Below are 27,308 nucleotides of genomic sequence, written 5' to 3'. Positions count from 1 at the left end.
AAACAAAAAGGAACAAAAAAAGAAGATCTCCCGCAGTAATGCGGGGAAAACTTATCGACAGCGAGGAGCAACGGAGCTCGAGCTTGATTAAATAGAGAAATGTTAATTTAATTTTAATTTATGCATTCACATGCTCACGAATGTTACCGCCAGCGTTGGTATGGTCTGATTGCGCCTCCCATTCGTACCTATACACGTCGCATCGTACGTGCATTTCAGCGAGTTGTACAGTTGTGTTTGCCAAACGGGAACGGAGTTGAACCTTGAGGCAATTTCACTTTTGATTAAATTGGTACTTCTGGAAATTTGGGGAGCATGCTGGTTCGAATCCTGCACGATGGGATGACAGTACAGGTTAACGAACATAATGTACGAATCTCGAATCGATTAGTGCTTACAGCTCATTTATTAATTTACGTTACTGCCAATTGTGTTACGAATTGTACCAAAAAGGCAGAATGTTATTCCAAAGCGTTTCCCCTCCAGCTCTCCTCTTCTTTCACTGCACACCCCCCAAAAATCAACAAGAAATTAAAAAAAACGATGACACGGGCATGATTCTTGTTTTACATTTTAATTAATAAATGACATGTCCATTATACAAATTACATCCACGCTGCATTTCATTAAACATCGCTTCAGAACGCTATGGATCAAGCCGCACTTTGTTAATTGATTGATAGAATGATAGCACTACTCGGCATTCGATTTGACCGAAAAAAAAAACAATCAACGATAATTAGCATTTAATGTTTGCTGTTAGCAGTGGAGGATTTTTTTTAACTTGCATTGTATTTTTCATTTCTTTTAGAAAAAGATTGGCATTGTTCGTACTAGATTTGATCACCAGTATGCCATTTACCAATATTTTTCCGTTTCCTTCCAGTGACAAAATAAAAAAGCTCGATGAGAGTCTCACAAGTGAGATGATAAACCTCCTACAATACATGGATGCCTGTTCTTTAACCGATATCGAGACGACTCTTCTACGGAATAATCCTTCTATTCGATTCTCACTTCTCGTGGTTTCATGTGTTATCATTTCTTCGTAGCAGTTATCAATCGAATAAACCCCGCTCCCAACTCTTCCTTATCGATCTACCAATTTTATCCGTGCATCGTTACACGTTGAGCGTTGATGGAATCGAGTTGATGGAACCGTACGTTTCAGCGATTGCTTTTCCCTCACGACATTTTCCGAAGCGTGGACGAAAGAAAAGGGTACCAAAAGCTGGGCGAATCATCGTTACATTCGACCTACTTTCTGATGATACGAGCACACTCACACATCAGGACTCGTCCTGAGTGAGGTTGGAAATTGAGTGGAAATTCATTGCCATTCTGCTCGAAAGCTGTTTCAACTTCTAGCCCACACTTGAGTGGTTTGCTTTCTGGTGCTGGTCTGGATAACTCAAGGAATATTTTGATTGTGTTTTCTTCGTATTCTCACAATAATAATAAAAGAATATTTCCGTTTTTTTTTTGAGAGCTGTTCAAGGAGCTTCTATTCCAGCTTTCCTTTTTTGATGCTGTTCGTTATCATATGTTTAATAGACAAGCTTTTAATCCTCTGGCGAAATGGTTTGCTTCATGTTGTAAAAAGTAAATTATGTATAAAATTCGATTTGCATGATTGTTTGTTATATTTTTAAACTTTTTAATGCTTTTCAATCGCAAGAATTCGATTAGTATTTCGATTTCATTCCAAAAAGACAAGATTTTAGAGAAAATAACACCTCCAAACGAATTTAATGTGCAAGTATGAATCTATTTAATAATTATTTTTTATCCTGAACCCGTTACAAGCAACACTTGAAACAATGCATCAATAATCAAAATATTGAAAGCTTTGCGTATACAAAAAAAAAATGCGCCAACTTATCAAGATAACTCGCACCGCTGAAACACTCATCTGTTCATCGACACTCATTTTCCCCACACCGATTCTAAGCGTGGACAAAATGTTCTCAACGCACTCGTAACACATGTACAATTTTCGCTCTTACTCCTGTAACAAACACATCCTACCGCACTAACACTATCGCACCGAATGTTCCCAAGAGATTTGGAGACTCTCTCGCTCTCCTTTTCGTGCCTCTTGTCTGCCTTATCGGTGGAGTTGGTTGATAAAAATCGTCCCGTGCCGAGCACGTTCAGTAGTGTGTTGACCGTGGCCATTGATGGTTGGAAGTTTTCTCCTGGGGCAACCACCTTGTACGCAACCGAACGGCATCGGTAGTGGTAGTGGTGGAGTGTGTTGTGTGCTAGTGATGGTAGAGGAAGTAACTTCTGCATTACAACATCCTTCCCTTATCTCAGCCACGGTAAAGGTTTATTCGTGCAAAACGTGTGCTTTAATGGAAGCAATGACGGTGTAATGTTTGTAAGGAAGGGTATAACAAAAATCGGAGCTACACTCGAAAAGGAAGTGTGAGGTGAAGGTGAAATGTGAAAACGCACACCAGCTGAACGTTGTAGTGTTTGAGTTAAAAAGTAATACAGAGAGCTGGAAAGGAAGGTTTCTGGTTTTGTGATTACAGGTGCTTATACTGGTTGATTAAAGAGCTTTGTGTGTGACGTGGTGCGCAAAAGGGAAGGGAGCCAGTAAATGTACTAAGTTTGGATTTAAAGGGATGGTTTTTAAATCGTCGTGTGTTAGAGGAAAGCTAGCATTTCTAAAAAGATTAGAAATTTTTCCAATTCAAGGGTAAACATTTCGTGAACCAATTTTAGATTTTATATGAAAAAGAATTTATCAACATTTCATTTACATTGCGAATTATTGTATTATAAAATTGAAGGATACAGAACTTTTGTGTTTTATTACTTATTATAGTGCCAAGCATTCATCTCGTTAATGCGAAATCGAAATCAGCAAATGAAAGAAATATATCTAACAGTCGACAATAGGCATGATATCTCTTCCGAATTCGTGCCGTACTTGACTCGATTGCAGACAGCTAGGGGAGTTCTGTGATACCATTCAGTTCCTTTGCCGTTGCGATTCTTTACTCCTCAAGGCGGAACGCAACAACAATCGGAATGGGTGAAAACAAATTAAGCCTATGAATGGGACGAACGCCTATGAAGAACGCGTTCGATGCAACTAACATATCGTGTAATTGTGTCTATTCCATCCGGTACAGGATTTATGCGTATGTCCGTGTGTGCGTGTGTAAGCTGTGTATCTGTGTTTGAGTGTACAATCTGTTGAACGTTCCCGCTGCCAGAAGGCAACAAAACCTAGAGCCTCCAGTGTTTTGCATTGTGTGTACGGTTTGATGCGAGCTGTGCGCCATTGTGTGGTACCGTGAAGGAGTCACCATAAATAGGACGAAACGTTCCTATACGTTATTGTACGTTCAATTTATATGCATCGTTTAGTGGATAAAAATCACGAAATGTGAGAAGCAAATGCAGCCGGCCAGTGGGATTTATTTGATGTACGTACATTTCCATAGAACTTTTTAGCAAAAACAGTGTGTAAGGAATAGTTGTATTGGTGGTTTGATATTTAGTATTGAAATTGGGAAACAAAATTTATCACAATAAGCTAGTTTATAACGGACATAAAGATGAAAGCATATTTTGTTCCCAACAAATCAAAATCGCTCCTGTATCAACAATGCGCATTCATAACATGCCAAACATTTTATCTAAACAGACAAAACATGCAGGAAATGGCCTGAAAGCTTGCTAGAAGGTTTGAGACTCCGTTTCCACCAGCTTGTGCCCACGCTAACAAGAATAAAAGAAGAAAGCGCATAAAAATACTAAATGGAATTCCGGCACTTTGCGTACCAGCGTACCTCATACGAGAGGACGCTTCACAAATGGAAAAATAAAATGAACACACGGAGCGAAATAAGACAGGCATGCAGCCATTTCTCCAGACAAAAGTCACACACACACACACAGGGCCCTGGCCCACTCTTCCACTTGGCTTCTCGACAAGTTTTTCCCATTTTTTGACACCGGGAGCATTGGTCGTTTTCCCTTATTTTTGCATTCACAGTGAATGTTGTTTCCCCCTCGACAAATACTAGTACGGTACCATTTCCCAGCACATTTTTTCCAGTCGTGCACTGTGCCCCCTTGGTCGGTGTTTGCGAAGAGTGATGCAATAAGGGAAGGAACTTTTACGATTCATCTTCTCCGCTCGTCTGACGTTCGTTTTTGGCGCACGCAGGAAAAAGGACACCAAGGCCAATAAGCCGTGCCCGCGGTGGGCAAGGATGCAGGGTGGCCGTGAGTGATGAAAATGGAAGTAAATCGCATTGGAAAACGGTTTGTGTTCGAGGACGTTGACTTTGACGCTGCTCTCGACAGTCGTTGAGATCAAACAGCCAAGATTGAACGATATTTGTCATTTTTCAACGACATATAAATATACATTATCCTCTTCAGTCCTTGCCCTCCCCAAACCGATGCCGTTACCTTTATTGTAAGCGGTAGCAACGGGAAACAATGGATGTGGGATACATTTCGGTTCCGTCGGGCAAATCCGGTTTTGTCAGCATGGGAAATGGGATTTTCATCACAATTTCCCTAGCCTTGCGTAGAATTTCGTGAAAGTATGCACTCGCTCGTATGGGCCATCGCTTAAACCAAGCATAGGGAAGCATTTTTCGGGTTGGTGGAGTTTGGTTGTAGGCGTTGATTGGAGCATAATGCAAATATTGTAATGGAACAAACGACGTTACACGTCGGTTCGTTGTATTGTCATTTTGTTCTTTTAGTTGAACATTTTTTACTGAAAATTCCAACGCTTTCGTGAACTGGAAATGTTTATATAAAAATATTTAATAATTTAAAACAATTGCAGCTAAATTAAGTTAACGACTAAACATTCTTATTGCTCGTTTTACGGTTACAGAATGTTCAACATGGAGACGCCTGGTACTTCAAATCGTTATGGAAAACAATATATGTTTTTTCATAGAAGTAAAATACAAGATAGATGATGTTCGTTCTTTATGAACTAAATTAAGAAAAATAAATGAGATATTCACTATCGCTTTAAACCGCTTTAAAAAAATAATTTCATTAGAATTGGATGATGGAATTGAATTGAAACCGCAACATGACATCAACGTACGTGTGACATTAAATAGACCCTGTACTTGGTATTGATTATACTGCTTTGACACTACAACACTGAACCACATCATCCATCAAATGCGTAGTAAAAATCTTTAAATTATTCATCACCATAATGAGTGGGAATTTACGCCAACTGGGCATCGGCAGACCTCATTCGCACAGTTCGCTGTGTCTTTGTGTGTGGGAGAGTGTTTGATGTGCATGACGTATCGTTGGAGTCTATCATATGTTACAAGCAAATTTAGCAAATATTTTATTAAAGCAAACGTAATTTCATACACAAATACGAGAACAACACATCCCAATTCGTATCAATTAATTTCCTTTACATTCAAATTCAATAATCCCATGTCTGTTTTAGACTTATCTAAAGGCTTATGTCATGTTGAACCGTAATTTAATAGAATGGTTTATGTGTCAACACGTTATCAACACGTAGAGGGCTCTGAGCTCTCGACATTATCCACTGACGCATTAATTAATCGAATATTGCATCCATCCCGTGACAGCGAATCAAAGATCTAGTCAATAGTTTCCGCTGATTTGCGCCCGAAGTCTCCCGTTTGTTCAATGTGTTCATTTGCCCGTAGAAAAGCATACATCATGGTCATCATCGTTCCCATTATACTCATAAGCCTGAAGCCTTACTCCATCACGGACACAACGGAAACCGTTTCCATTAAACGTGAGCGGTGAATGCACACGAAACTGCCATGCAAATATAGCTGCTTTTCGTTACTCGATGGTCCCCTTCTGATGGCTGATGGTATACGTCATCGTAATGTGAGACGACTAATGCAGCTGTTCTCGTAGGCAAACCTGATTCATTAATATTCATGGCATATAGAAATACGATACACAGCACCCACAAATCATCAACCACTATCGAAAAAGTTTCATGAGGCTTATCTGTGAGGTTGTCTGTTTGGTGTGTTCGTTAACGTACAACGCTAGTTAAAGTATAACATAGCAACACGAAGGTTTTAGTGTCGACCGGGTTAGAAAACAACCTCTCAGACCCTTCTTTCATGCTACAATTTTGAAACATTGTTTGGAAAACCTGCCTGTATCCGTCAATAGTCGTCAGACTATTCGAGAGTGGAGTCAAAACAGGTAATCACTTCACATAATTCATTCATAATACATTGTGTGTGGCAAGGAGAGCGCTGTGCATGCGAACCAAGTCATAACACTTGACTGGTTTCGTGATGTACCAGTCCACCTTTGATGTTTTTCAATTGCAATTTCATTTTGGACGTTTTGATGCCGTTGTTGAAAAAAGGAATTGTTAAATTATTTGTTCTCGCTACGCCATACTTCATCGTTACTAAACAAGAACGTTTCAAGTGTCTACCCATCGACACCGTCTACAGGTGCAATGGCACTTGTCACCAAAAGCTATCGCTGGAATCAAATTATTACTACCACGGCGCATGCATAAATAAGTGTACCAGCTGTACGTTGGTGAACAATATTTTTTTGCATTCCATCAAACTTGTTGACGTTATTATTTGGAGTGTGTTTCTGGGAAGACTAGGTAAAAGGCAAACCAAAAAAAGTGTATTCCTATCATCATGCAAAATTTGGTGATGGAACATAAATCTTCCCAAACGGTGTCAACTAACACTTGAAATGTACATGATTTAAGGATGTTCAGAGACAGTGTCAGTGACACGAGTTGCAGTATTCACATTAATTCCACGAAACACACATCTTTTATTTCCATTGGCCTTACAAAATCCTTATTTTAGTACATATTGCGAATGTTTCCCAATTGTTCAAGGCTTATGAGCTTTTCAAGCGAAAAACTCGAGGCTGAAAAAGGCAAACGAAACAAAACATCCCAGTTATGATACTTTTGCCATTCCTCGAACCAATAAGCCGGCAAAAATATTGATGAAAAAACTTTCTCGATAACGACAAAAAGAATTAACGAACGTTCCCAGCACGAAAAAACCGTACCAGAGCACCACTTAAGACTGACTCGCAATCTTTCAATCAACTTGCAAACAATGTTTTCTGATTCTAACTGTTTGTATGAACGTTTTTGCGAGGGAAAGAGAGAAAGATATATAAAGGGAGATATTAACCATTGATAAATAGAGTTTCACTCGAAAAATCCGATAAAATAAATAGCACAACTTTGAAGGGTAGTTCCATACAAGTCTATCATCTGGGACACATGAGAAATGCGGTGGGTGAGACCGTACTTTTTCCTCTCTTTCTGATCTTGTCAGATTCGTCCAACAGTCCACCTTCGTCCTTCATTCAATCGTACACACACTTGTTGCTAACCCGGGGCACTATGTTACTTTACTAACTGAAGATACGTCCATCAAGCCAACGGCTATCGGGTGGAAAACATCTATCAAATGTTGCGTCGGTTGTAAGCCATTTACATTTCGGTATGTTACTCTTTCAAAAGTGACATACGTTGTCACACTGTTGTTTGCTCAATGCAAATCCTACCACCGTTAGAAATGGAAAAGAAACCAAAAATCGAAACAATCGATTCTAAGCGGACTGAACGATGAAGAAATGAAAATAAAGTCTAGTTAAAGTGGAGAATTATTCCCGCTTTTCATCACTTTTACAAATGGTTAAACGAAAAAATGCAGTGCTCAAATGTTTTCTCATTCCGTTTCGGCTTAAAACTGATTTAATTTATCAAGAAAAGAAAGTGAGTGCCTTATTAAAAGAAGAATGAAGAATTTACCTTAATTTTCTGGAGTTTGTCTTCAAAACAATCGAAGAAAATTATTGACAAATTAGATCTTTTCTATTTATATTACATGACTCATTGGTTCTGAGCGTCGTTTGACCCATTTCGAATGAAACCATACCGCTGGCAGGAAACAACACGATGGTCCATCTGCCAATGGGATATTTATTGCATCCGACAGCCATCGAATGATAGGTTCGGTAAAATGACCAACCAACAGCTGCATGAATGCTCCAAATCGCACGATGCCTAACTGCGATGAACGCCAATGAAACGTGCCAAACGGGCTTAGGAAAGCATACCTACGATGGCACGAAACATTGTTTAGTTTTGTGTCTTATCTTTCTCATTCTCCGCTTGCTTCCACACAGATCTTCATCATTCGAATGCGTGAAAAATGTTGTGAATCAGTAAAATTAGTATTAGCCCGTTCGTTAGTGTGCATACCGGTCCGCTAGAGAACGATTTATTTTGTTTGCGTTCGGGTGCTTCTTTTCGCTTAGGCGCCATCATCAAACTTGAATTCGAAGACGAATAACAATTTCGGTTGACTCACGTACACACCGTCCATGGTTGATTAGCTCACAGGGATTCAGAGACCGTCCTGAACGGCCTATACCGATCCCCGGTTTCGCGGAGCAGCACTGTTTAGAGGCTTAGTGGGGAAAGTCAATAAAAGAAAGGAAATAAAGAAAAAGGGATTCGTTAATGTAAGCAACAGCGAAAAACCGTACAATTTATTTCGCTACCAGGGAGGGGAATCCTTTCACTAATACTACGGTATTTATTATTTTCCGACGGTGCCTTATTTGGAGATGGTTTGATTTTCGTATCTAAAATCGCATTCGGCATCAGTATAAACACATTAATCTATTAAGGGCATGGCGGCACGAAGGACATAAATCAATCCGTTCAAGCAGTGTTCGGTTCAATTTACAAAAGAAAGCAGATTTTTCAAGGAGATAACATGCTAAAAGCAGCAGGAAAATACGCAAAGTGCTTTGAGAAACACTTGTTACGATATATTTCCCTCGCAACAACATATTAACATAAACATCTATTATCGAAAATAAATCCATACTTCCACGAGCCAGACACCCGAAACAAAGCAAGCGTCGAGAAGGAAAGTCATTTCTTCAAAAATCGTGTGAATCGTCTGCGCTTAACAAAAGGTTTCTTCACCCGCAGCTCGGTGAGAGGACGTCCACTCGAAGACGCTTTTATTGTATGGCGTCATAATAGAATATAATGATTTTTATAGCCGTCTGCTAAAGAAGAAATAGCCAAAAAGCACTTTCGTTTATAGCGTTGGTTCCTTTCCAATAGAGGGGGGAAAAAAGATTAAGTCCAATTCATAAAAACAAATTTAAAATGATCATTTTGTGCACTAATGCCATACCGCACGCTTCTCCCCAGCTCACTGGGCCGCATTGTGATTAAAATATAAATGCCTTTTTTATCCGTCTCTGGACGGACGGACTTTAAACACTTTCCTTTCCGTTGGCACCCACCACGGGTAATGGTATGTCGTCCATTCATGCTTTTGCAAAATACCAAACGGCACGATCGGTTCTCCTTGACGAGAATGTTACTGCCAATTCCCATGAGTGTTTTACAAAGATCCCCCCTGCGAAGGCGCCCGTATTGAAGTCAGCAAGAAATTCTGTACCGGAGAGCGAAAAAAAATGGCCACACCGCCATATCAGATTACCGAACGATTAAAGTTTATATGCCTTAATTGCTGACACAATGTCTCGCTCTTTCGACCGGTTCGCCTGCTTGTACCGCCTTCGTGACTACATTGCATGGCCGTTGGTCTACTGCTTGTCTCAGTTGTTTGGCTCGAAATTTGTGAACTGTTTTGTTTTTCCTTTGTGTTGTTATACACCTTTCTCCCACTGTAATGGCGTTTCCGTGCAGTTAGTGCAAATTAATTCGAAACACGGAACGCTCGGCGCCTGGCACGGAATGAGTGAAATTACAGTTGAATACATATTAACCGTAAGAAAAATGCTTGTTTAACAGCTTATAAACATATTGGAGGGGGAAACATTTTGTGGACATTGTGCATGCGTGTTAGCTGGGAAAGCCTACTAGTGTTATTTGATTTTTTTTCAATAAAAATCATTTGAATCAGCTCTGACGGTGTTCTAACAAACATCGAATCTCAATCAACGAATTTATGTGTAATTTATTCATAAGTGTTACTGGTTGGACTAAAAGACGATTTCATGATTATTACAACTTCATTTAATGTAGGCGTTCATTTCGCACCTATGTAAGCTACGGGCCTTTTGAGAAATGGTATCCTCCAATAATCGAAGCCGTCATGTACGATAGAAATGATGAAGATGGCGGATGATTGTTGCCATTTAAAGAGGGATTAATTCGACTAGAAGTTAGTTCGTAGCAAGAAGCAAATCCATTGCTTGAATCAATGTTTTACGCTTCTGCTATCAATCAGCAACACAGAACGGACCTCTGTTCAGTCTTTTAATGAAACGTATTTTCATGTAACTGAGCTGTTAAATTTGTTGAATACAGCACGCTTTACGACGAACTGTTGCTTTTTGTGGCCGTCCAACAGGGCCAGAAAATTAATCAACTCATCTTTTCAACCAACAGCACACGCACGCACTCCGACAACACCGAGGTGCTGGCTATGTTCGTTTCGTTGCTTGGGAAGCATGCCATTGCTTCACATCGACTAAAGGCAAATGGGTCTGCAATACGAATTTAAAATGATTTTACGACCTAATTTTCTGCTCTTCGTCGTCTCGTTGCCGTATCCTCTCCATCAAGGACGTTGTGCGCCATCCGGCATATCTTGCAAGGGCTTCTATTTCTGTGCCGGGCCCGTTTCAAAGACGCTGTCGGAAAAGCATCCCGTTGACTTTAATTGGAATTCTTCGCCCAGTTCCGTACGAGCTGGGTGGCAGCATCTTCGCTCACTCCGCGCTAGGTTGAGCGAAACGCTTGGAACGTAAGGAAAGCGTATCATACGGAACGTGATCGGGGCGGAGTTTCGTCTGAGTCTGTTTACGGAGGTGACAGAAAATTACTACAAACTACGTTTTAACGTTTCTCCTCCACCGTACCGGCACTGCAGCACCCATGTCGCAAAACAATCACAACAGCATTCCGAAATGATGTACGACAGTGGTTTTTTTTTGTGAGGGAAAAATATGCTGCTCAGCAAATGTTGAATGTATCTTCGGCTGCATTACAATAAAATATGTTACTCGTGCAAAAACATATCACGTTTTAGATGAAAACATCCTTCGTAGAATGTTACAATGCACGTATGCATCATTCATTTTTATCATGCCGAAAGACCTGGCTTGGCATAGAACATTTCGATTCATTTGTATTTGTTTGTTCATGCTTTTAATAACGTTTCTATTTCACTTATTTATTTATAATCTTTTCCAATCTACGTTGTATTCGTATTCGCTTGCCTTCTGAGTACAATCAAATAACTCCTCTTTATTTATGGGATATAAAACATGAAGCACAAAATGGAAGCACGGGAAATGCTGACTGCATTTACCTTTCCGAAGAAAAGCGAGCAACAGTTATGAGAGAATGTTTTTGTTCCTGAGCCAGTATGAAATATGTTTACAAAAAAGGAAACAAGTTCGACTGCAGAAACTCGCACTGTTTGATATTCTGCTTAAGCAGCTTATGACGATTGTAGCTTTCGTTTGCATCTGCTCGCTACAACAAAAATGGTTGTTTATTGCTTCTGTCCGCACGAAAATAATATTAGCTTTATTTATGATCAAGAAGAGTTTGCTACTGCACCCAGTTATAAAACTCATATTGATTTAACACAATACTTTTAGATAACTTTTCAAGGAACATAATCTGGCACTTTTTTTTAAATCAATCTAGCTTAAAAAGCCTATAAAACGTGATACTTTAAAGTTGTAGGTTGAATATTCTATACCTTTCAGCCAAAGTACAGGTAAAAACATTAGTGCACAAAAGAGCAAATTTGCAGACGATTTTTAGCTCAAATATTATGTAATCCTTTCGTAAAACAGGTTCTGTCATACTCGGCACATACAATAAAATAGTACAGTGCAGATACACGTACCTTTCATCTTGTTTGCCATCCAAGAATAGTGCGAATAAAACACGAGAAAATGACCGCGTATTTTTTGTCCAAACATAAAGTGCAGCGAACGGTAGTGCACATTCATTGGACGAAATTTTATCTCTGACCACATTTTCCACTTTACGGTTTATGAGTAGCATTAAAAAAAAAATTTCCATCTATCTACTCAACTACACCATTCTGCTCGTTCAGGCTGTCATGATTTATCTTTTCTTTACCTCCCGTCGGAACCAAGCAGAATGAGCTGAATCTTGTGTTGATATGAAGCGAGGGTTTTGATAGAGTTGCAGTTTTGCCTACTCTGTTACGGTATCTTCTGTCGCTTCCCGGGAACACGTTCCTTTATTGCTTTTCTTCCGGTTGTGTATTAGCAACGCTAAGCCCTACTATAAAGCCAACAGCAGCGATACGTCTTCAGCAGTTCCAAAAACCGGTCCCATTGCCAATGCGCGTAGCATGTTTTTTTCGTCAACCCTACGCGTAGTGTTGATATCTTTGCATTTAAAGCACCATCTAGCCGGAAAACATTCGTCCGGCGGACGGCTGTTCTGTTTGCCACCTGGCGTTGCTACAGCCTCGCGATTTGGAAGCGATTTCCGGGTAGAACGAGAAATATGAGATTTATTAGATTGTATTTAATGCAAATTTGATCTTAATTGAGTTTGCCAAATATGCTCCAAACGCCAAACGACCGTTCTAGGTGTAGAAAGCTGATTCGGTAGCGACAGGATGCACTCAGTAGCAGTTCAGTGGTTCAGTTGCGCACTCTTCAAAACATACGAAACATACAGCATTCAACCCAACCAACCTCCCAATTGCCGACATGCAGGCGCCAGCCGGTTGCTTTGATTTTAAGTGCTTACACGTTTCTGGTTTGAGTTGTGTCAAAAAACGGGGTTGGCACGCAAAAAAAAAAAGAAAATTTCCGTACCAAACAAATGGAAATGGAAACGAATTAGATCATAACTGTACCGCATTCTGACGCATTCATTTTTCTCTTTCTCTTTTTACAGAAATGGAAGCATCAGCACATCGTTCAATGGTAGTTGTTACAACGGGAAAAAATTATACTTGCGTGATGCAATCAATACAAACGAAACGATAAATCAGCAACATTTTTGTACAACACTATCTCCACAGTAATCACACCCCTGCAAAGAAATTTTTTGCCGTGGCTACCGTCGAACGGTACGGAACGATAAATGTAATTCTGACAACGCAAAAGCTTGGCGGATGGTTCGGACGTAAATATATTTCAACAATACTCGCAATCAGACGTTCGCCTTAGATGCTGTAAACTGACCATCAAAGCCCTCGCAAAAAGCGGATGTTGTACAAGCGTTACGCCAAGAGCTTCTTTTCGATTCTTGCCACACCAGCGTTACCGTGATGTGAAGTGGCTCGTGCAAGTTCTTACCATCTGACTATGAACGCTGGTCATCAAACCTGCCAGCTACAACAGTGCTCAACTAGTGACATTGATGTTGTTTCCAGTTCTGCACAGCGGACAAGGAATGCCACGATCGCTCCGAAACACGAAACCAGCACTCGTTCGCCCGCTGAGACATTTGCACGTACTGGAGATGAAGCTGTAAATAATAGTAAGCCCTGTGTTGGGTGGTTACAACTAGAACCGAGTAGGCTGACATAAAGGGCAGCAAAGCGTCAATTTATTTGTTTCTCCCACAAGGTGACGTACCGTAAGCGAAACAGTCCAAAAGTGTACATCGAGAACTAGTTCTTTTGCCCACAATAACTGATAGATAGAACGTACGTGAGCGAGTCATTCTATAGGGAGAAGGAATAACGAACATTAAACAAACAACAAAACACGTCTGTGTGCTTCCGTACTGAGTAACTTCGGAGAGGTAAAAAAAAGTAAAGCAGAGAAGAAAAAAACAGGAAACAGTAAACACACTCACCAGCCACAAGATGAGCTTCTTCAGTTCGCTACAGCAATACGTGACGAGTGGGGTCGCCGGGCTCGGGTTAAACCCAAGAAGGTTTTCCCTATCGCGCCAGGAATCGACCGAAGGTTCTTCCGGGCCCTCCGGTGGCCACTCGTCTTCGTCGTCCTCTGTCACCTCGCCGTACAGTATGGGTGGACCGGGAGGTGGTGGTGTATCGGGTGGCATGGGCCACAGTCCTGGCCCTAGCCCGGGGGGCCCCGGAAGCAGCAGCCAAGGCATGTGTGGTCTCGCTTTAAGCAGCAATATCACAACGGGTGGTGGAGGTGCAGGATCAACCGGTCAGGGAGTGAGTGGTGGCACATCGACAGCAGCAGGAACATCGCTCGGTAAGTGGATAGCTGATGCAGCTGTGCAATTCTTGCACTGCTCTTCTGAAATGTAACGTCACTGCACTCACAGCGAGGGCTCACAAGTCATACTGTCAAGTGGTGGCTTAGGCAAAAGATTACGGCCATGTATCGCGCGCGGTATCGGATTGGGCGAGTCGCGTTCTCGATGTGATGTAAACGATACAGCAAAAGAAATTGATTGCTACACGTGCCTTTCAGGGAACTAGTTTTGCAGTACAAAACCATGCACATACGGCAATGGTGAAGAGTTCTTAAAACGCGAGGCAGGTTTAGGGGATATTCGCTTCCGTCATTTAATGTTCAGCTTGTGGTTTTTTGAAATGGAAGAGTTGGAATGAAACAGGAAGTGTTCCACATGCTCGAGCGCACATTTTCTGCAAAACATGGTGGCACTTTTGACGTTTAATAAATGCAAAGCATTTAACAGAGTGAGAAAACAGAAACACAACAGAAATGTTATTGAGCGGAATGTTTAGTTTCTTCTCCTGGTCATATAATACTTCAACATTTGATTGGGATGTTTTCGAGCACTCTCCATGAGACTTATCACGTACGTACATTTTTATTTCATATGTTAAAAAAACAAGATCATTCTGTCCTGCAAAAAACGTACTTACCACACTTTGTTGTCGAGTAAGATTTCCAAAGAAAAAATCTGTCGGGAAAAATTTCATGACTGTGTAGATCGGTGTCATACACATGACCTGACAAACCAACTATATCATATCCTGTTACACTTGTAAGACATTCATCAGTGGAAAGTCCTTGTTCATGAATTAGATGACAGATATTGTACCGTCATAGGTAAATTCCTTGGAAATTTTTTAATTGGAGCTTTGATTAAAAATACAAAGCAGCAGTTTTCGTCCAGAAGTTCAAGATTTGGGTTACGGCTTATGAAGATCTTGATTAGCGTCAATTTTCACTCCTGATTCGTTTACCGGATATGTTTGCTCCTTTTTACTGTTATTTCTTTATTCAATATCGCAGTAAAGCCAGTATTTCTGAATAGTTAAAAAAATCCTAAGGCTCTTTATGGTTGACGACAGTTGATTACCCAACAAATTTCAACCCACATTAAAAAGACCCCTTCGTGATATTTACCCAGAACGATAAATCTTATTCAGATGGTTAGTCCGCTTGCACCGGTACCACCAATGTAAAAATCACTATTCTTATAAAACAAACAGCTTCAGGCCAAAACGTGTTCATGAGCGCCCGATTCATAATTCTGAAAGGTATTTATTATACTTCGCCTTTGCTTTAATGCTAGTCCATCAGAATGCTTTTAAACTGAGCATATCCCCTCAGAGGATGACACTTCATCAAACACCAGGGAAGGTGAAAAATATTAATCATACATTCTACACCCTTCCAGCTCCTTCGTACATCGCTGAAACGGCGAGCGAAAATAGAGATGGATTAGATCGGGTACGATGAAGTGGGATATGGGATGCCCGAACCTTAAACCACGCCCTACCCTATGCCAACGATGTCGCCTGACAGCCCGTTCGCAACAAAAGCACTTTTGAATATTTCAAAAACTAACTCACCAAAAGCCAACATCCATAAAACATGCCTGCACATGATGACGGGATTCGTCGAGCCGGTCGTTCTGCCGCAGGAATAAAACTGGCTCGTGCTTTGAATATTTTGCTTTATACTCGGAGACCCTTAAGTGACAGTTTGGAGCACGTTTGGAGGTGGAGTGTAGGGGGTAAAAAAAAAACAACATCAACAAACGGTCTTTATGGGACTTTCCTCAATCCAGTTGTTCAACGGAAGGTGAAAGAATTATTAATCACCAATAACCCCCGGTTGGGGTTTCTTTCTCGTTGTGTGAAGATATGGGATCAAAGTTATTCCAACTGCCACAACACAAATGGTAGCGTGGGAGTGCGTACGTTCGGAAGTTCCATGTGAATGCGGATGGAAGATGAGCAGCATCATCAGGACCAGCTTTTTCGTCTCCGTGCGTTTCAGAATCCACGAGAGAATCTAAATTGAATTTGGACCTCATCCTTGCTGGCCATCGTTAAATATACGATCGACTGCTATCAGGAGGATTGTGTTGAAGATATTTGCTTTTTAATTTCGCAGCCAGTTGGTTGTCGTATCGTTGTTTTCTGATTGCATTACGTGCTGTCCTTTTAATGTTAATGCGTTTCATGTATATTTATTATTTTCTATTGCGTCTGCCTAAATGACAGATGTGTTTGTTATGTGTTACAGTATAGAATGGCATCCATGGAGGTATATTTGAAAAGTTTACTTAAATCAGTTTTAACCGGCCTTGACATCGTTTTTCTGTTTTCCTCAGATAACATTGATTCGTATAAATATTATTCAAATAGTATTGGTTGTTGGTCAACAACGACACTTCTTCATCCCTACAAGGCAAACAAAAAATGAACTGGAACACATGTCAAATTAAGTCCAACAGTTTATTTACCGAAAGCTGTGCCAATCGTATAGAATAACATCAGACAACATGCATAAAACATTCAGTTGGAGTGGCAAAAAGCAACCCAAAGCAATCCACCTGTTGGCTAACGCTCTCTTCGATGAGAATGAATAAATTGTATACCTTTTTTTTGCCCTCTGTACGGACATCATTAAACAGTGGAAAAATATGCTCAATGCCGTTAGTAATTACCACACCCGCCGTATATTATGTCCGTGGTATTATGCGTTTTGTTTCTACATTCTTTTTCATCCCTCTTTTCTAACACCTTCCCGTCCGGCCAATCTGGTCTGTAATCAAACAATTAGACCGAGCAAGGCCTCGCACATGAAACATGAAACGATGGAGCTTTAATCACTGCTCTGCTCCAACACACGGTCGTACCTTGCTCATGTTGTGACTCGTAAATAAATTATACTTCACTCCATTCGAGCATGAAACTGTCTCGCGCCCTTGTTCCTGCTGAAGATCACGAGGATATGGTGTACATGCTACAGGGTCAAAAGCAAAGCGTAATGCCCCTAACACCCAGACTGTAGCTGATTGCAGATAATTTTGGGGAAGCGTTCGTGGCTGTGGCATTCTTCTTCTACAGAGGATCTTCTACCGCCAACACGTATCGACACGGGCTGGGATGAGCAATGTCATGTCGAATGAGTGAGTACGATGACGATGATGGGATGAGTATCCTCGGGACTAATTACGAATCCATGTTTGCTCTAGCATACAATGCAACTGCAACAGGTGAAAGAGAAAAAATGACATGAAAAATGTATTCGCTTAAAGTTGGTTGAATGTAGCAAAACATTCTTGCTTAGTTCGCTGACTTGTGCGTATTATCACGATATAGTTACTGATGCGATAATACAAAGTATAATTTTGTATCTTTTTAAATGAAACATGAATATTTACACTGATTTAAAGTTTTCCCTTGCTACCATTCAGACGGTTCATTCATGTATGTTATTTTGTTACAAAAACAATGTCTTGGAGAAACAGGGTGCGATCTCTACTGACAAAGAATTTTGAAAGTTAAAACACAAATTTCATGCAACCATGTGAATGAAAGCAAGAAAAGAAGAATTTTGTAACCCACCATTAGAGAGAATAGAGAATTTTCACATGACATGAAATCATAGTGTAGTGTAACTTGTTTAAAAACGGTTTGCATTATGTCGCCCGGTATTACTAGTGTATTTTCACGAACTCCTTTGTATGCACGAAAAACACTCATGAACAAACTCCCATAGGATGACTTACATATCGGTGTTTGCATGCGTCTGTTTTCTAATAAAATGGAATGCCCTAGATGCTTGGAAAAATTTCCTTTCCTCCATTACAAGAGTTTACATAAATAGAGTAGAAATTAGCCTATCCTCCGCTAATGGGTCATAATTTCATTCCTGTTTTATAGCCCCTCTATTACGAAATGCTTCTGTTTACATGCTTTCGATCGCTTCGCAAGGACATCCCCAGATAATCGATTATCTTCGTCAGTGGAGAATCATATTTATATTCTATAGATGGGAGACTTTCCCACTGAAATGTTGTTTTGATTGCCGTTAGGATTTATGCTTATGTAAATCTCATCATAAGGTTTAAATTCATGCTGAGACGAAGTCTTGCGAATGAAAAGATGAAATAAATTGCGTATAAATGGCATAATGTTTTGAATTCAGTCGACGTGACATAATCTGTTCTGAGAAAATGTTTTCTACCACCCCAGGAATGATACCATATGCAAACAAGCCAGGAAGCGTTGAAACAAAATAAAGCAATCTTAAAATTGCGTTTCCTAATGTAAAAATAAGCAAAAAAAGACAATATAATTAACTTCATCGGTCAATACGGTAATGCTCGAAGATGTTTTTCCACGCGTGTATCGCAAGAGGTATTTTTCAAAATGTGTTTAAACTAAAACATGGAAACCTAACAATCTACATCAAAAACTCCTCGTCTCACGAGAGCATACACACAAGCGAGGTTGAAGAACGCGCCACCATAAACAACTAATGTCAGCAAAGTCAAAAGTTCTTGCAACGCATCGTCCCTTTCTAGAACAGATAGAGCTGCAATTCGTTAGTGAACAAAATGAAAACTTTTTGCTTGTGCTATTCAAGCGTTTCAACAAAAGTGGAATGATTGTTTTGCTGCCTCGTTCAATTTTCATCAAGTTTAAATTCAAGAATGGCCTGATAAAAACCATGGTAGCATATAAAGTCATGTTTTGCAGGAGTTACGAGTATTGACAAAGAGAAAATATTTGTTGCTGGAATTTTTACTTATATCAGAAAAATGCAAACAGCAACACTGGATGGAGTTTGAGTTTTTAAATTAAAAAAATAGCGCAATAATCTTTAATATTCCATAAGTTGTGTTTCTCATTCAAGCAGCGCATGACAATCAAATTGTAGAAACATGTAAGAATCATTAAATAGTATCACAATAGATGCAAAAAAAGATGCATAAAGAAAGACACCCTAAGGTTCTCGCTAAAGTTAAAGATCCTTCTAACGAGCATCCGCTTTCATCCGCTGTATCTCGTACCTCGTAACTTGCTGGCGAAAGTTAGACACACTATAAATTATTATTGCATCTTCTCGACACAACCTACCGCAACACCATTTGTGTGTTGCATCGGACCCATTTGTGTATGTGTGAACGGCAATGAAGATCTTTACGGTAAATTGCTTCCCAAAACTCGGTACGTTTGTTTGGCAGCTGTTTTCCTTTTCTCAGCAAACCGTTTGCTTCTTGACATGTACTTCCTTCCGGTTTTAACCTTTCCAACTTGCCAAAGATCGCTTCCTTGTAATGTGTGTGATTGTATTTGCACACAAACAGAACAGAAGATATGAACGAACTCTCTAAGAGTTTACACTTCGGAAAGCGTTGCAACCTCCGGAGTCCTTCAAGTTATTGCAATAAAACTGTAGCGCAGAGCGAAGGGTTAGTATTTGGCCACAATAAATGAGTGAAACGAACTATTTTAGTTATTTCCTATCAAGAGCCATTGGAGTTTACTAAAAAAATATCCTTTTAAGAAAAATATCTGCCCTGTAGAGTGCTGCAAGGGGAATCACACAATACTTCTTCACAAACTAAAGCCAGAACGTACGTGTTCGATATCAAGCAAGCACAATAAAAGATAAATTAAGCCATGTCTTACATGTAAAGACTTCCGACAGCAATTGCGATGCCAGCAGAACCCGAGGTTCCCTCTACCTTGTGGTTCCAACCGGGTTCCATTGGCCGAACAACACGTGCGAAACGTGGAGAAGAAAAAAAAACCATTGCTGAGCAGAAAACAGGCTCTTACATTCGGCATTTCAGCATGCATGGGTGTGCCTGCACGTGAAGCCTGTTGCCTGATTGCACATTTATTCATTCAGCCGATAGTTCATGTGCATGTGTAGATGAGCGTATGTGTGTGGATGCATTCATGTATCGTTCGTCTACATTTGCCTCTTCCGTATTCATTTAAGTGTAGAATTTGCCAACGGGGCTGAACCATCACCTGCACAGTGCACCTGTTTTCCATCTCGGCGGGTGGGCGCATTAGTGTAGCAACATAATTCAATGATTTCATTAGACTACAATAGCACTCGAGTGTTGGGTCAGCACTTGTGTCACGAAAGTGCACTTGCTGGTATGCTACCAAGGCAAAGGTAATGGCGTACGCCTTTCCGTACCAGAAGCCAAATCACGGCTGTCTGTTGCAGGAGGGCATCTTGTGTGCGTGTGCACACACAAGCACTTGAAAACCTCAAACATTTCCGAGACCAATCGAAAACCAGTTCGGTCAGTAGAAGCATCCTGTCCTTGGGCAGTGTACGTGTGATCCTTCTGCTTTCAATTGTGCCATCTTAAAGTGTTGTTACGGGATCATATGATGGAAAACGTTGGCACTACACACATGTTCTTGCTTCGATTTTATCCGATTTCATCGATAACTCATCCCTTTAACTCATTTCATCCCTCCTTACAGGCTATGGCAAGGTGGCTACACCATCCACCCTCGCCGCACCCGGCACTCCGCCTATCCGGCGCCAATCATCCGGCCGTGGTCTCGATGCACTCGTACCACCAAACCGCCAGGGTTCGTTCCGTGGCCGCAGCTCGCCCATCAACCCCAACCCGCCGGACAAACCGTCGTTTTCCGTGTGGAAACGACGCCCGTCGTGGCCCGAGGTGGAAATTAAATCGTCGTCCGGGTAAGTTTCCCCGATTGGCTCTATGGATTTTACTATGATTTTTGTGTTTGTTTTTATTTATCCCAGCTCGATTGGGGACAGGCAGTTATCCGACGGGCCCAAAATGTGTGTGTGTTTTTTTTATTATTTTTATTCCCTTTTTGGCCATGAATATCCTTTCCAATCCAATTTACTCTTCATCCTCGGCTCAGTGTTACAGTGTACGTTTATTTATTGTTTTTGCTGCTCCTTTTTCACTTGTTTACTTGTAAACCGTTTTTTCCCCTTAGGGTATAATCCGAGGTACAGACACTCGTGTCCGTGGGTTAAAAATTCCCCTCGAAATCAAACACGAACTCTATTCCGTTTCGTTCTCTTTTCGACCAATATTCTAATTCAAACGCACGAACGCGTGGTGCAGCGAGAAACAAAAGCGATGTTGTTACTATGGTTCCAGGCCATAAATCGATTTGTTCGATTTTCTAAGTAGATTTTGGGATGTCGCTTACCGGGCTTAGTGTTATTTATGACGGTTACTTATTGGATCGATTAGTTACTTAAGATTTCCAGCCCGGCAATCTCCTCGCCCGCTCTCACTGTCATAAATTTAGGGCAAGGTACTTGCACCCCAAATTGAGCCTTTGTTATGACAACCAACTTTTATGCCGAACGGTGTGTAAAAAGCTCAAAATAAGCTATTCCCCTTGACATTACCCCTTGACATTGACATTGAACGAAGGTTCTCGGAGGGGTTCGTATGGTCGATAGTAGCAATCGAAACGTTTTCATTATCTTACCAGCTGTTTCATTAAAACCCATTTCATCCATGTGGTTCGTTCGATGAGTAACGACATAATGAAAAGCAATATTTTATCGTTCATAAAGTTTCAAGTTACGATTCCCATTGACACATCTGTTTGAGAAGGTTGAGACCATGACACTGTTTGCAAGAAAAATTTACAATCAATTTTACAGGCGATAACACGAATTAATGGTTAATACTAACACTAATGCTGATATCAATCCCAAAGCTCATGTCATGAAAATCGGGTTCTCTAATAAGAGACACACGCAGATGGGAGCTCACTAAAGTGTAACTCCAACCCGCAACCATGTATCGCTAGCAATGGATGCTTCTCAGCAACGAATCCCTCCCATAAGCTGCGTCGAAAGCAAAACAAAACCACCGGCTTTGGCTAGTTTAAATTACATTATTATTAAACCTTCCATGCTTGAATGACTTTCCGGGAAAGCATCCACGTGATGGGCGGCTGATATTGTGCCCGCTGCAGAATGAACTCACACTCCCAACCATTGGCCAAACAAAGGCAACCGGGCGCATTACACGCTTGCGGGTAACATCAACCCCAACATGGACAACATGACCAAACATGGCGAGGCACAAACATTGGTTTGCTGTAACGCGTTTTTGAGAGAAGTGGTGAAAAATTCATTAAACTAATTTCTTTAATCTTCATCTTTACCGGTATATGCGTTGCCCTAAAATAGATACCTACACCTACACACGCTCCAGTTAGTTCGTATTATCCACTCCGAAAATATGCGACTATATAGCAATATCCACTATGTTCCTGTGGCTTGCAACAGACCACCAGCAAAATGAAACACTCATGTTGCCGTTGAAAGGGACGCGCGGGATGTAATGTTGTCATAATTAGTTTTCGAAAACCACAATAAAAGCGACTCCACCCCGGGTGGTATCCAGTACTGCCTCCCGGCCAACGGGAAATAATGGACCTTCATTTCCTTTCTGCCACTGTGAGTGGGAAAAGGATAATGTAATAAAATAGCCCGGGAACAGGATCTCGGTGAATGGTGTCGTGAAATAAATGAAGCTTCCGGTTTTGAAGAGTCCCACCGTTCGCATACTGCACCTCGTCGAGTGAAGCGCATGCACCCACTGAACTGGGCAGAATGTGGAAAGTGAATTTAATATTTTGGAAAATAGCATTAGGAAATATTTTGTCCGAAAGCCGTGTGAAAACAGCAGTCGGTTGTAGTCGGAAAGATATATTGAACAGTCTTCTGTGTAGAATAGGGCTTGAGGATTCCGGTTCCTTTGAAAGCTTTATTGAGGTGTATATTGGAATTTTTCTCAAATATAAGCTAAAGTCTAACATATCACTACTCCAAGCACCAGGCAAAGAACCATTACACATTGTATTCTGATTTGCATTTACGTCACATCATTCCATGGAACTGCTATCTTTTGACCACCAACAACATCGAAAAGGCGGCCGAGAAGAGAGGAATGAAGCAAGCCAATAAGCAAAAAGCTTTCAACTGGTAGGGATTGTTATTTTATAATTGTTTCACAATTACGGTCGGGTTTAGTAAGCCAGTTGCAGGGTATGGGATTGAACCGGAAATGTTGAACAAGATGGGTACTACCTACCCTGTATGAGTTTCTCTCTATGCTTGTGTACGGTTCCGGTAGCACAACCTCTCACTTTTCACCCATCCCAGCTGTCATACCCCGCTGCAAAGCGCTCGTCCAAAGTAGCCCAACCGTAACAAAGAACTAACAGGGATAATACCGAGAATAATAGCACGATACACTTTCACATGTCCACGTCGTCCCATGGCTTTGCGGCCGTTACCTCGGGTTTGCAAGTGACGATCGAAGGGACAGCTTTTCCCTTTCTACCGGCACAGCTGCGGTGTCCTTGGGGTTTGGGGTCTGTCAAGCCATTCGTCGATTCATTTCGTTCCGTTTCGATCCATTTCGTTCCAGTCGATTGTCAGCATTGCTAAATGGGGTGTGCCACGGATTATGGGGTTGAAAGGTAGTGGTGGACATGAGGAGAGGGGGAATGGGGAATTAGGACTCGTCAATGGGGAACAAAATGATGTATCCATCAAGCTACTTTCACCTGGAGTTTTCTACTTCTCTTGTTTTTGATGGATAGTTTCACCGACAAATACGCGTGTTGTATTTTGCGCTGTTGTCATAATATAATTAAGCTTCCATCTAGCTAGTTTACTGACCCTTTCGAATATGGGATTTGATTTAAATCTAGGTTCTTTGTTTCCGTTTTTTGTTCCAAGTTGTATATTTACTTCATTGAGAAACTCGACCATCAACCAACTCGAACTCGACCGAGAAACTCAAAAATGGTGATGTTTTGCTGTATTTGCTCGAAGAAACTTATATGTTTCAATAATCTGAATTCCATTGAAATTTTCTCCACCACGTTCGACACATGTACAGTAAAATCTGATTTAATGCCAGTGAATGTGAATGTATTCAATTCGTTAAGCTTTACCGTTACCGTGGAACGTGCGGTATAACTGGATTGATAAATATTTAAATATGTCAGCTTAGCTAGAAAGCATGGTTACCAAATCCTAAGCAAATTCTGATTTTCGGAAAATAAATTTGTCAAACAAACACACTAAGATTAGGCTCTACAAATGGATTTGAATTTGGGATCTACGAATGGAACAAATTATAATACCATTATATTAAAGCTACTTAGTTTATGTGAATGTGTTACTAATAACTTTGCACAGCGTTGTAACGAAACATTTCGAACAAGTTTGATATGTTGTAGGAAACACAGAACAATGCATAATCATATCTCATCACGCATTGCACTACAAGAGGTCAACAAAGCATGAACAAAGCGACCGATGCTTTTCAAAATGGCAGACGAGTTTGGATCGGAACTCTAGTATCATTACAAACCGATGTATCTACTTCCGACTCATCGTTCATCGTGGCTAAAAGCTTTCCGCTTCGGAGTTTAAAGACCTGATGACGTGCATACCATCACTAATGGAAGAATATCACTGGTGAATAGGCAAAACAAACACGAACCCTTTTATGGTTCGCCTTAATGTTTTCCATTTCCTACACATTTCCGGTCCAATTTAACCCTGACAGGAAAAACTTCTTCGATTGTACCTAGGGTACATGTTTAATCGAGCTAAGGGTAAGGAAAGCGATGGCAGACTGCATAACAGAGCTCCAACTGTTGCTACTAATCAAAATGTGACTGCTTGAGTAAAACAATATTATTAAAGGAACATATCCTTTAAAATATAATACATACAATGGTGTAAGTAGATTTCTATTTATTAATCTTTTAAATTTATGTATATGCTGCCATGAAAGCACAAACACCGATTGTTCAGTCACGCAATGACAAGGCGAAGTCTTACTACTTGCTTACTTCACTATTCGCGTTTCAAATTAATGAAATGACTTCGAATTTACCCTTCAACTTATAACCTCAAATTACCTCCAACTGTTACTCGAAGCATTTTCATGGACCATACCCGGGATGCACTTTTCCATTTAGGTGTTTTTTTCAATTCCATTTATTTGGCTCCTGCCAAAGAAAGAACACAGCAAGCGCACGGTAATATGCAAACAGTAAAACGTACTAAACGAACCGCAACATATGCCACTTTTGTGTACCGTTGGCAAGAAGGCAGGACATGACGTTTACTGCATAACCATTCATCAAACATCTTCTCCATACTCGCTTCATGGCCGCACAACCTTTCCCTGGAATGTTCACCGAACCCGATCCGGCTGTCCATCGATCTTTGTTTCGTGCGGTCGGTGTTAAGCCCGCTTCGACGGTTTTCGGTTCGGTTTGGCTTTGGCACTGAGCCAAAATACTTCCGGCGGAAACCTGTTGCCAAAGCCCACAAGCCATCGTCGTCGTCGCTAGGTAATCCGACCGTAGTGTGGCCACCTGTTGTTTGTAGTCTCGTGTACCTTACTTACTGCATGCTCCCCATTCTTATTACCACCGCACGCGTTCTCTCCCGCCATGAGCGACCGACTCCGCCCACACGCGACTCCCATCGTTAGGGTGGGCGGCAGGACCGCGGATGAAAGCATATGCCCGCCGGCCCGTCGGCAAAGGCTCGGTAATGAAAACGTTTATTTTCCCGTACACTTCCCATTTCCACCGTTCCGTCGTTGTACCTCCCAGGGCAGGGCAGGTTGGTAAGTGCGTCATTTTCGTACACTCATCGACATTTCGAGCCATCAAGCACACAGACGAACAATTAATTTTGCCGACATCCATTATCTCGTTGGCGACATACTGGCAACATTATGCCCTCAGCCACCAAACTAGCCTGCCCTGTTTTCATTGTTGCACACGTACTGTTCGCATTGGGAATTGCTCTCGGGGGCAATGTCTGAAACAATGGCCCAACAGCATATTGTTAGGATTTTGGGTGTTCGTGTTGCTGCGGCGGTGGTGGAGTCTCGAGGACATGGGGTGCAGATCTGTTTTTGGTAGTGCTTTTTGTCCCATTTGTCATCCCTTAAATCGTAAGTTTATTCTAATTTAATGAAACGAAGAAAATTTTGCATCAAGCCATCGCCACTGATTGCCTGCTACGATGAATTTCTTGCTACGCTCACCAACTTCCATTAAAACTTCGGCAGCTATTCCAACCCCGTCTGTTGTTAGCTGTTTGTACAACAACAAAAAACTAATCACTGACGCCTTTTTTCTCTCTTTCTCTCTTTCTCTCTCACAAAACTTATCTCTCAATTTTCTCCTCCATCTTGCTTCCCTGTTTGCTGATTTCCTGCTATCACATGTTTTTGGCATGTTTTGCTCCACACAAATTTATTCATGCTCTACCTGTGCCCTAAACTCCATTACTATATAAAACAACAATGCCCACACAAACATCGCTTGAAACATGCTTTTGTGGTTGGAAAAATCCTTTTTTTGCAAAACCATTCCTCACATCCACACCCATTCCGCTTCATGAAAGAGTTCATAAATTTCTCGGTACATACATTTCACCACAAATCCTGCAACGAATAAAACCACCAATACAATGTGCAAATGAAAACAAAACAACAATCACTCAAACACACACACAAACACACACCGCACGCACGAAATAATCGCACACACGGCTCCAGTTATCCGTCCCGGGCCCCCATGATAATGGTGCAACCAGTGGCCGAGGAGTGTTTCTCCTCGCACGGTCCAAACGAGCAAGGCGTGACGGAAATAGTGTATCGCTTCGACAAAATGAATCCACCCTATAATAGTGTCGTGAGTGCGAATAACAATAGGTAACGATTTATGCAACAACCACCAAAAACACCTACTTGTCTCCACCTTGTGCTGTCGCTGCTATCTACTATCTTCTCCTGTACCTTCTCCTCACTTACTACTTGTGCTGTTGTTTACTACTGCGTGTACTTACTACTTCACTACTTCACTACACTAACACCTCTTTCGCTCTACTATCAGCAACACTTGCTACTAACTTACTCTTACTCGTTCCCAATGATGTTTTCCTGTACGCAAGCACATTCTGTTCATTCAAGACACGCGGCACACCGCCATTGGGGCTGTTCGATTTGTTTCACATGA

General features: G+C 41.1%; 1 protein-coding gene across 1 annotated transcript in view; it reads left to right on the top strand.

The window, feature by feature from the left end:
• The first annotated feature begins 13,877 nt into the window (after positions 1 to 13,877).
• Positions 13,878 to 27,308, top strand: part of LOC128711606 (BAI1-associated protein 3) — a 39,805-nt gene continuing 26,374 nt past the window's right edge. The window contains exons 1-2 of the mRNA XM_053806486.1: positions 13,878 to 14,241; positions 20,718 to 20,943. Of these exons, the coding sequence (XP_053662461.1) occupies positions 13,878 to 14,241; positions 20,718 to 20,943 (590 nt within the window). The remainder of the gene's footprint in view (positions 14,242 to 20,717; positions 20,944 to 27,308) is intronic.

This window comes from Anopheles marshallii, chromosome 3 (assembly GCF_943734725.1).
Source record: "Anopheles marshallii chromosome 3, idAnoMarsDA_429_01, whole genome shotgun sequence".
Classification (NCBI taxonomy): domain Eukaryota; kingdom Metazoa; phylum Arthropoda; class Insecta; order Diptera; family Culicidae; genus Anopheles; species Anopheles marshallii.
The sequence above is the reverse complement of the archived record's forward strand: the minus strand, read 5'-3'. Positions and strand labels throughout refer to the sequence as shown.